This window comes from Scomber scombrus, chromosome 15 (genome assembly GCF_963691925.1).
Source record: "Scomber scombrus chromosome 15, fScoSco1.1, whole genome shotgun sequence".
Taxonomy (NCBI): Eukaryota; Metazoa; Chordata; class Actinopteri; order Scombriformes; family Scombridae; genus Scomber; species Scomber scombrus.
In genome coordinates this window covers 15,308,746-15,320,288 of record NC_084984.1, presented here as the reverse complement: position 1 = coordinate 15,320,288, position 11,543 = coordinate 15,308,746, and the positions used below count along the sequence as shown (strand labels likewise).

Below are 11,543 nucleotides of genomic sequence, written 5' to 3'. Positions count from 1 at the left end.
AGGAGGAATCATTACAACAAGAAAAACACACTTAATGTTCATTTTTAGCTCCTGACTGTTGGTTTAAGACACACTCGGAAACTTGTGAACTCATCCTTTAACCATGTGATTATTATTGGGTTGGGAAGATTACTTTGGAAATGTAATAGATTACAGATTACTAGTTACTGTATTTAAAATGTAATAAGTAATGTAACTATTTCAATTACTTCATTAAAGTAATGTAACTTATTACAGTTGATTACTTTTCTAATGTTCTAACCAATGTTTTCAGCTGTTAGGGTAAATGTTCCCTCCATCTGTCCTTCCTTCTTTCTTTCCTTCCTTCTTTCCTTCCTTCTTTCCTTCTTTACTTCCTTCATTCCTTCCTTCTTTCCTTGATTCCTTCATTCTTTCCTTTCTTCCTTCTTTCCTTTCTTTGTTCATTCCTTTCTTCTTTCCTTCCTTCCTTCCTTCGTTCCTTCCTTCCATCTGTCCTTCCTTCCTTCCTTCTTTTCTTCCTTCATTCTTTCCTTCCTTCGTTCATTCGTTCCTTCTTTCCTTCCTTCCATCTGTCCTTCCTTCCTTCTTTCTTTCCTTCCTTCCTTCCTTCTTTCCTTTCTTCCATCCTTCCTTCCTTCTTTCCTTTCTTCCTTCTTTCCTTCCTTCCTTCCTTCTGTCCTTCTGTCCTTCTTAGCTTCCTTCCTTCTTTCCTTCCTACCTTCCTAAAATCTAAGTCCAGCTGTTTTTCATGGATACTGACATGATTTATAAGGGAGATCATTTCTTATAAAGCAACATTTATCTCTCATTTGAAAATGTATTCATTAGTTCATGTAGATTTTGGAATATAAAATAAAGATATTTGATGAATAAAGAGGGTTTAATTGGTACTGTGACTCCATTTAAGCCCATGTGTGCTCCAAATAAGCCCACGTCATGATTTTTTTACTAAATATAATGAAACATATTGATTAAAAAGACTTAAAAACAGCAATAAATGTATTCAGTAACATGTTAAATATTAAAAAATGAGGAAAAAACCATCCTGAGTAAAATCTTAAAGGTCTGACTTCACATAACTTAACCAGACCTTCACCACAGCGATGTCACATCATTAAACATCATTATTTTCTAACAGTGATGTTTTTGGACGACACAGATAAATGCTGTTAATAATAAAAAATCTCATCTCACCAATGTTGGAGTGCTTGAGCAATCTGCAGATCCTCGCCTCTCTCTCCAGTTTCTGATGGTCTAAAAACACAAAGTCAAACTGAAGATTTACGAATACAAACGATGTCTGAAGTTTAAAAAAGTTAAATAAAAAATGAAGCAGTGTGAGTCAGCTGAGGTCGACGACAGGATACAACCTGGTTTTAGAGTCTAGAGAGGTAGTGGTAACTCTTCTGAAGGTGAGACACACACACACACACACACACACACACACACACACACACACACGCACACAGATGAGAGCAGCCTGAAGGCTACATTTGTCCCAGATGCCCATTTAACCCTTCATGCTGGAGAGGATGAGAGGAGAGGAGAGGAAACAAGAGGATGAAACGAGGGAGGAGAGGAAACGAGAGGAGAGGAGAGGAGAGGAGAGGAAACAAGGAAGGTGAGGAAACGAGAGGAGAGATGGAAGGAGAGGAGAGGAAACAAGGTAGTAAAGGAATGGAGGAAACAATGAAGGAAAAGAAACAAGAGGAGGAAACAAGGGAGGAGAGGAAACAAGATGACAGGTGAGGAAAGGAAAGGAAATAAGAGAGAAGGTGAAAGGAAATGAGAGGAGTGAGGAAAAGCAAGAAGAGGAGAAGAAAAAGAGAGGAAATGAGTAGAAAATAAAAAGAGTTGGAAGAAGATTGAAGAAAAATGAGGAAACAAGAGGAGTAAACAAGGGAGGAGAGGAAACAAGAGGAAAGGAGAGGAGAGGAAAGGAAAGAAGAGGATGAAACAAGAGAGGAGAGGAAACAAGAGAAGGAAACAAGAGGAGAGGAGAGGATAGGAAATAAGAAAGAGGAGGACACCAGGAAGGAGAGGAAACAAAATGAGAGGAGAGGAGAAGAAAGGAAGGGAAAAAAGAGGATGAGACAAGAGAGGGGAGGAAAGGAGAGGAGGAAAGGAGAGGAGGAAACAAACAAATAGAGTGAAGAAAAGAGTAGGAACATGTAAGAAGAAAGAGGAGGAAACAAGAGAAGAGGAAATGAGAAGAGATGAAGAGAGGAAAGGAGGAAACCAGAGAAGAGAGAAGGTCAAGCTGAGTCGAGGGCTTCAATCCAAACATCTGTCAAACATGTAAAAAACAAAATATGCCATAAACTCCTGAAGACCACACAGGAAATCAGGAGGACGCTCTTAATCTGAAAGTCACGCTTTTATATTGTTAATAACAGTGGCGTTCAGACTGAAGCTGCCACCTCATCACCATGATCTTATTTCTTTGGCTGTAATTAAACCATTGTTGCTATTTTTAGGTGATTTCTGAGCCTTCACGAGGAAGAAAAGTAGGAGAAAAAGACAAAAGGCAGAAACCTGCTTCATCACGGTTGACATAACGTCTGAAAACTACAACAAAATGAGAGCAAACGTGTTATTTTCACCTCTTATCGTCTCTTTATTATAATTTGTTCAAGAAAAATGTTGGTTTAACCCTCCTGTTGTCCTCAGGTCAAGGAAGAACAGGAGGAAGGGAGGAAGGAAGCAAGGAAGGAAGGAAGGAAAGGAGTAAGGAGGGAAGGAAGGAAGGAAGGAAGGAAGGAAGGAAGGAAGGAAGGAAGGAAGGAAGGAAGGAAGGAAGGAAGGAAAGGAGTAAGGAGGGAGGGAGGGAGGGAGGGAGGAAAGGAAGGAAAGGAGTATGGAAAGAAGGAAGGAAGGAAAGGAGTAAGGAGGGAGGGAGGGAGGGAGGGAGGGAGGGAGGGAGGGAGGAAAGGAGGATGGAAGGAAGGAAGGAAGGAAGGAAGGAGGGAGGGAGGAAGGAAAGGACGAAAAGGACGAAGGAAGGAAGGAAAGAAGGAAGGAAATGAGTAAGGAAGGAAGGAAGGAAAGGAGTAAGGAGGGAGGGAGGGAGGGAGGGAGGGAGGGAGGGAGGAAAGGAGGAAGGGAAGATGGAAGGAAGGAAGGAAAAGAGTTAGGAGGGAGGGAGGGAGGAAAGGAGGAAGGAAGGAAGGAAAGAAGGAAGGAAGGAAGGAAAGGAGTAAGGAGGGAGGGAGGGAAGGAGGAAAGGAGGATGGAAGGAAGGAAGTAAGGAAGGAAGGAAGCAAGGAAGGAAGGAAAGGAGTAAGGAGGGAGGGAGGGAGGGAGGGATGAAAGGATGATGGAAGGAAGGAAGGAAGGAAGGAAGGAAGGAAGGAAGGAAGGAAGTAAAGGAGTAAGGAGGGCGGAAGGAGGGAAGGAAGGGAGGAAGGAAGGAAAGGAGTAAGGAGGAAAAGAGGAAGGAAGTAAGGAGAGAAGTAAGGAAGGAAGGAAGGAAGGAAATGAGTAAGGAGGGAGGAGGAAAGGAAGAAGGAAAGGAGGAAGGAAGGAAAGAAAGGAGTGAGATGGGAGGGAGGAAGGAAGGAAGGAAGGAAGAAAGGAAGGAAGGAAGGAAGGAAGGAAGGAAGCAAGGAAGGATGGAAGGAAATGAGAAAAGAAAGGGAAGGAGGGGAAGAACGAAGGAAACATTAAAGAAAGAGGAAGGAAGGAAAGAAGGAACAGTCAAAAGAGATGGGGTCAATTTGACCCGGGAGGGACGACAGCAGGGTTAAGTCGTCGGATCTTTTTCTTCTTCTTCTTCTTCTTCTCTCGCCGAATCCGTCGTCATCTGCCTCTCTCGGAGGAACAGACGCGAAGGCTTCACACATTAGATTCAAACATGCGCTAAAATATGCTAATGTGAGGCTTTCATATCTGGGACATACACACACACACACACACACACACACACACACAAACACACACACACACACACACAACACACACACACACACACACACACGACACACACACACACACACACACACACACACACACACAAATGGAGAGCATAATGATGAAAACCCCCCATGATACAAAACACACATGCAGCCACGTTGCAGGCTTCTTTTCTCTCTCTCTCTCTCTCTCTCTCTCACCTCTGGCCGAGAGCTTTTTGGTGTTGATGATTTTGGCGGCATACTCTTGGCCTGTGCAGAGTTTGACACAGCGGCGCACCACTGAAAAGGCCCCCCTGGGAAAAGGAAGGAGAGAGGAGGAGAGAGAGGAGAGAGAGGAGACAGGAGACGGGGTCAGCTGCCACATAAGCTTCGTCAGCATCAAAAGGGGGCATCTCACATATCAGATTGACCTCATTGTTTCCTCTTCTCCCTGCCTGCCTGTGAAGGATAACGCTGATGGTTTCGCTATATTTGTCTTTTTGTCAATACATTTCACGTGTAGAATTACACCAACAAGGAATTGATCTACTAACAAGTATTGTGTGTGTATCCAAAGCATGATATCGCTCATTCTTCTGTGCTGTAAATCTCTGTTCTTGTCTTAACCTTCATGTCGTCCTCCCGGGTCAAATTGACCCTGTCTGTTTTGACTGTTCCTTCCGTCTGTCCTTCTTCCCTCCCTCCTTCTCTCTTTCTTTCCTTCCTCTCTCTTTCCTCCCTTCCTTCTGTCCTTCCTTCCTCCCTCCCTCCTTCTTTCCTTCCTTCCTTCTTTCCTTCCTTTCCTTCCTCTCTTCCTTCTTTCCTCCCTCCCTCCTTCTCTCTTTCTTTCCTCCCCCCCTAGATTCCTTCCTTCCTTCCTCTTTTCCTTTCTCCCTCCCTCCTTCTCTCTTTCTTTCCTCCCTCCTTTCTTCCTTCCTTCCTTCCTCTCTCCGTTCCTTCCTTCTTCCTTCCTCCTTTCCTTCCTTCCTCCCTCCCTCCTTTCCTTCCTTCTTCCTCCCTTCCTTCCTCCCTCTTTTCCTTCCTTCTTCCTCCCTTTCTTCCTTCCTCCCTCTTTTCCTTCCTTCTTCATCCCTTCCTCCCTCCCTCCCTCCTTTCCTCCCTTCCTTCCTTCCTCCCTCTTTTCCTTCCTTCTTCCTTTCTTCCATCCATCCATCCTCCCTCCCTTCCTTCCTTGACTCGAGGACAACAGGAGGGAAAAAAAACACATATTTGAGTCACACCGCTGCACTGGGTGACATGTTCCTTCATTATAAAGAGTTTGGTCATCTTGGTTTGTTTAGAAATGGCTCCAAATACTAATAACAGTGATCATGTTTTCAGTCTCTGCAGAGTAGTTCTGTGTAACTGTGAAGACAGACTGGACCAACCCATTTAAACATCGCCTCTGCTACTTCTCGCTAATCGCTGTAGGCGTGTCATCAATGGCTGACAAGGACATGGAGATATTTATCTCACAATGTCAACAAGTTTTTAGGCTGTATATGCCTGTGTATAACTGGAGAATAGATGTCTATAACTCGAGAATAGATGTCTATAACTCGAGAATAGATGTTTATAACTGGAGAATAGATGTTTATAACTGGAGAATAGATGTTTAAAATTGGAGAATAAATGTCTATAACTGGAGAATAGATGTATATAACTGGATAATCAATGTCTATAAGTGGAGAACAGATGTCTATAAGTGGAGAATAGATGTCTATAACTGGAGAATAGATGTATATAACTGGAGAACAGATGTTTATAACTGGAGAACAGATGTCTATAAGTGGAGAATAGATGTCTATAACTGGAGAATAGATGTCTATTACTGGAAAATAGATGCCTATAACTGGGGAATAGATGTCTATAACTGGAGAACAGATGTCTATAACTGGAGAACAGATGTCTATAAGTGGAGAACAGATGTCTATAAGTGGAGAATAGATGTCTATAAGTGGAGAACAGATGTCTATAAGTGGAGAATAGATGTCTATAACTGGAGAATAGACGTCTATTACTGGAGAATAGATGTCTATAACTGGAGAATAGATGTCTATAACTGGAGAATGGATGTCTATAACTGGAGAACAGATGTCTATAACTGGAGAATAGATGCCTATAAGTGGAGAATATATGTCTATAATTGTATGTAGAAATGGCTCCAAATACTAATAACAGTGATCATGTTTTCAGTCTCTGCAGAGTAGTTCTGTGTAACTGTGAAGACAGACTGGACCAACCCATTTAAACATCGCCTCTGCTACTTCTCGCTAATCGCTGTAGGCGTGTCATCAATGGCTGACAAGGACATGGAGATATTTATCTCACAATGTCAACAAGTTTTTAGGCTGTATATGCCTGTGTATAACTGGAGAATAGATGTCTATAACTCGAGAATAGATGTCTATAACTCGAGAATAGATGTTTATAACTGGAGAATAGATGTTTATAACTGGAGAATAGATGTTTAAAATTGGAGAATAAATGTCTATAACTGGAGAATAGATGTATATAACTGGATAATCAATGTCTATAAGTGGAGAACAGATGTCTATAAGTGGAGAATAGATGTCTATAACTGGAGAATAGATGTATATAACTGGAGAACAGATGTTTATAACTGGAGAACAGATGTCTATAAGTGGAGAATAGATGTCTATAACTGGAGAATAGATGTCTATTACTGGAAAATAGATGCCTATAACTGGGGAATAGATGTCTATAACTGGAGAACAGATGTCTATAACTGGAGAACAGATGTCTATAAGTGGAGAACAGATGTCTATAAGTGGAGAATAGATGTCTATAAGTGGAGAACAGATGTCTATAAGTGGAGAATAGATGTCTATAACTGGAGAATAGACGTCTATTACTGGAGAATAGATGTCTATAACTGGAGAATAGATGTCTATAACTGGAGAATGGATGTCTATAACTGGAGAACAGATGTCTATAACTGGAGAATAGATGCCTATAAGTGGAGAATATATGTCTATAACTGGAGAACAGATGTCTATAACTTGAGAACAGATGTCTATAACTGGAGAAAAGATGTTTATAACTGGAGAACAGATGTCTATAAGTGGAGAATAGATGTCTATAACTGGAGAATAGATGTCTATTACTGGAGAATAGATGTCTATAACTGGAGAATAGATGTCTATAACTGGAGAACAGATGTCTATAACTGGAAAACAGATGTCTATAACTGGAGAATAGATGTCTATAAGTGGAGAATAGATGTTTATAAGTGGAGAACAGATGTCTATAAGTGGAGAATAGATGTATATAAGTGGAGAACAGATGTCTATAAGTGGAGAATAGATGTCTATAAGTGGAGAACAGATGTCTATAACTGGAGAATAGATGTATATAACTGGAGAACAGATGTTTATAACTGGAGAACAGATGTCTATAAGTGGAGAATAGATGTCTATAACTGGAGAATAGATGTCTATTACTGGAGAATAGATGCCTATAACTGGGGAATAGATGTCTATAACTGGAGAACAGATGTCTATAACTGGAGAACAGATGTCTATAAGTGGAGAACAGATGTCTATAAGTGGAGAATAGATGTCTATAAGTGGAGAACAGATGTCTATAAGTGGAGAATAGATGTCTATAACTGGAGAATAGACGTCTATTACTGGAGAATAGATGTCTATAACTGGAGAATAGATGTCTATAACTGGAGAATGGATGTCTATAACTGGAGAATAGATGTCTATAACTGGAGAACAGATGTCTATAACTGGAGAATAGATGTCTATAAGTGGAGAATATATGTCTATAACTGGAGAACAGATGTCTATAACTTGAGAACAGATGTCTATAACTGGAGAACAGATGTTTATAACTGGAGAACAGATGTCTATAAGTGGAGAATAGATGTCTATAACTGGAGAATAGATGTCTATTACTGGAGAATAGATGTCTATAACTGGAGAATAGATGTCTATAACTGGAGAACAGATGTCTATAACTGGAAAACAGATGTCTATAACTGGAGAATAGATGTCTATAAGTGGAGAATAGATGTTTATAAGTGGAGAACAGATGTCTATAAGTGGAGAATAGATGTATATAAGTGGAGAACAGATGTCTATAAGTGGAGAATAGATGTCTATAAGTGGAGAACAGATGTCTATAACTGGAGAATAGATGTCTATAACTGGAGAATAGATGTCTAGAAGTGGAGAGTCAATGTCTATAACTGGAGAACAGATGTCTATAACTAGAGAATAGATGTTTATAACTGGAGAATAGATGTTTAGAAGTGGAGAGTCAATGTCTATAACTGGAGAACAGATGTCTATAACTAGAGAATAGATGTTTATAACTGGAGAATCAATGTCTAAAAGTGTTGAATTTGTTTAGAAACAACTTTAAAGACTAATAACAGTGATCATGTTTTCAGTCTCTGGAGAGAAGTTCTGTGTGAGGCAGATCGCTACTGAGCATGTGCAGGAATGCAGTTCTGTTTACAGCTTGTTGTGCTACAGATCACAACTTCTTGACTTTGCACTTTCGATAACTTTAAGGAATCGACTGAAATAAATGGATACCAAGTATGGAAACGTCCTATCAAACGATACCTGCAATCGATCCTTTTTGCACCCAGAGCTAGAAAATATGACTATTTGTATGGACTTGCTCACAGCCAATCAATGCAAGCGTTCTTTGATTTAATGCAACATGTGATTGGCCCACTGCCACAGCAGCTACAACCCGTCTGTGGTGGTGAAGTCGCAATTTAATGCTTCTATTTACATGATGGGTATCTAATGAAGTACTCAGTTGGTATCAGTATTACTTTAATGGTATTTGGGATGGTACTGGTATTGTGCAGCCATTGACAGCAAAACACAGGAAATATACAGTTCCAGCAACTAGATACAGAACACTTTATTCTTTAACACAAACTTCATACAAGTTGAAAAGACAAACTATGTTCCCACTCATGCTCGTTGGCCTCTGAAGTTCGTACCCGTGACTCACTGATATGTTTTTAATAGCTTTTGGCCATCAACAGAGGTCTACGTTTGTTTTCATAGGATTGTACATATTTAGAAAAGCATTGAAAATCACCTTCAAAACGTCCTGATGTATTCACTTTGAAACAGACACTTGTCTACAGGCTTCTTTACTCACTAATTTCAGCAATGTGAGTGGCATCAATGACAAGAATTAGAGGAAGAAAAACAGCATTTTCAAGGATAAGTAAGTGTGTGTGGTGTGTGTGTGTGTGTGTGTGTGTGTGTGTGTGTGTGTGTGTGGTGTGTGTGCGTTGGGAGTTTTTCGGGCCACATTTGCTCATCAAACCCAACAGAGAAAAAACAGAAATAACCACCTCTGTCATTTCTCTGAGCTAATTTTATCTCACCTCAGTATTTGTTATGCAATGAAACACTCGCATCCCCTGTCGGGAGCCCCGGCCCTCTCACGAGCACTCGAACACACGCATACATTAAGAGGGGACCGCGGTGAGTAGAAGCATGACACTCACTGACATTCCCGGTGTGCAACGGAGCCTCGACATGAGGTTATCTGCACAGCGGCAGGTGGGAGTCAAGAGGGCAGGATCCAGATCCAAAAACCTGGATTAGTTCAGCTCGGACTGAAACAAACCTCTGTAACTGTGATATTTTATCTATAAGCGATTCAGCCACACAGCAATTATGTCATACATCTGATATAGGCTCAAATAATTAGCTGATTAATCAATTAGTTGATTGACAGAAAATGAAACAGCACATTTAAATAATTGAGAATCATTTGTTTTACTTTTCAAGCAGAAATGCCAATAATTAGATGGTTCAAGTTCCTTAAATGTGAATGTTTGCTGCTTTTCTTAAATAAAGAGTTTAAAAAGGTTTTAACGTACTAAACCTTTAACCCTCCTGTTGTCCTCCCGGGTCAAATTGACCCCATCTCTTTTGACTGTTCCTTCTTTCCTCCCTCCCTCCCTCCCTCCCTCCTTCCTTCCTTCCTTTCTTCCTTCTTCCTCCCTCCTTACTCCTTTCCTTCCTTCCTTCCTTCCTTCCTTCCTTCCTTCCTTCCTTCCTTTCTTCCTTCCTCCTTTCCTTCCTCCCTCCCTCCCTCCCTCCCTCCCTCCTTCCTCCCTTCCTTCCTTCCTCCCTTCCTTCCTTCCTTCTTTCATCCATCCTTACTCCTTTCCTTCCTTCCTTCCTCCCTCCATCCTTACTACTTTCCTTCCTTCCTTCCTCCTTTCCTTCCTTCCTTCCTTCCTACCTCCATCCTTACTCCTTTCCTTCCTTCCTTCTTTCCTTTCTTCCTTCCTTCCTTCCTTCCTTCCGCCAACCTTACTCCTTTCCTTCTTTCCTTCCTTCCTTCCTTTCTTCCTTTCTTCCTTCCTTCCTTGACCAGAGGACAACAGGAGGGTTACATTTGGAAATATTTAGTTGATTAATCAATCAGCTGATCAATATAAAATTGATCAAAACAATGCCAAAGTTTTAGGACTAGAATATGAACTTATTTATGCCCTTTGTTGCTTTCAGTTGTTAAAAGTTAGAAGAATTTAAAAGCAGATTCGTTTTTTAAAGATTAGTCGCTTAATTGATTAGTTGATCAACAGAAAATATCTTTTTCAATAAGGAAATGTTTGAGTTGAAGGTCTGAAATATGAACTGTTTGTTGCCTAAAGCGGTTTGTAGTTTAAATATATTCAGTAGAGAGGTTGAAAGTATTCAGATTTGATAAACAAATTTTTGTTACTTGATTAATCAGTCAGCTGATCAACAGAAAATGTATTGAAACAATGTCAATCTTTGAGTTTTAGGTCTTAAATATTAAGTTATTTATCACATTGAAGATTGAATAAAAGATTTTAAAGGATTCAGATTCCGATTCAGAGTAGTTGATTAATTGATTAGTTGATCAACAGAAGATATTTCTTAATAACACAATATTTGAGTTGTAGGTCTTGAATATGAACTTTTTTATGACTTTAGTTGCTGAACATTGTTGAGCTTAAATTAAATGTATTTAAATCAGAACGTGAAAGTATTTGGATTTGTTAAGCAGATTCATTTTGAAATGTTTAGCTGATTAATTGATTTAACTGATCAACACAAAATACATCAAAACACTGTAAATCATTGCATTTTATGTCTTAAATATGAACTGATTTACGAGTTTTGTTGCTTTTTGTTGCTGAAAGATAAACTAATTTAGCTTAAACTAAATTTATTCATTAATAATGCGCAATTATTCAGATTTGATAAACAGATTAGCGCTTAAACAACTGATCAATTAGTTGATCTACTGAACATCAGTTAAGCTTAATTCTCATATATATTAGTTGGCTATGATTTGAGATCAGAGAGGATTCATATGTGATTAGTTGATTAGAGCCAAAACAATTTGGTGACTAATCAATTCATCTTTAGCAAAAATATCTTGAATATTTGCTGCTTTTCTTCATGTTATATGATTATAAACTGAATATTTTGGGTGTTTGAGGCTGTTGATCAGACAAAGTGTGATGAGCATTTTCATCGACTATCTGTCTAAAGAATTGAGCGATTACTCGACGATGACAAGAATCATTAGTTGTATCCCTGAAGCAGTTTTGATGGATTCAGCGTCAAAAAAAGAAAAAAAGACAGTAAATCACAGAGCCCATGTTCACCCCCCAAC

At 39.7% G+C, this 11,543-nt stretch overlaps 1 protein-coding gene across 1 annotated transcript in view; it reads right to left on the bottom strand.

Moving 5' to 3' along the window:
- Positions 1–11,543, bottom strand: part of LOC133995204 (calcium/calmodulin-dependent protein kinase type II subunit beta) — a 136,624-nt gene that overhangs the window by 123,653 nt on the left and 1,428 nt on the right. Inside the window, 2 exon segments of the mRNA XM_062434535.1 lie at positions 1,177–1,236; positions 4,095–4,189. Of these exon segments, the coding sequence (XP_062290519.1) occupies positions 1,177–1,236; positions 4,095–4,189 (155 nt within the window).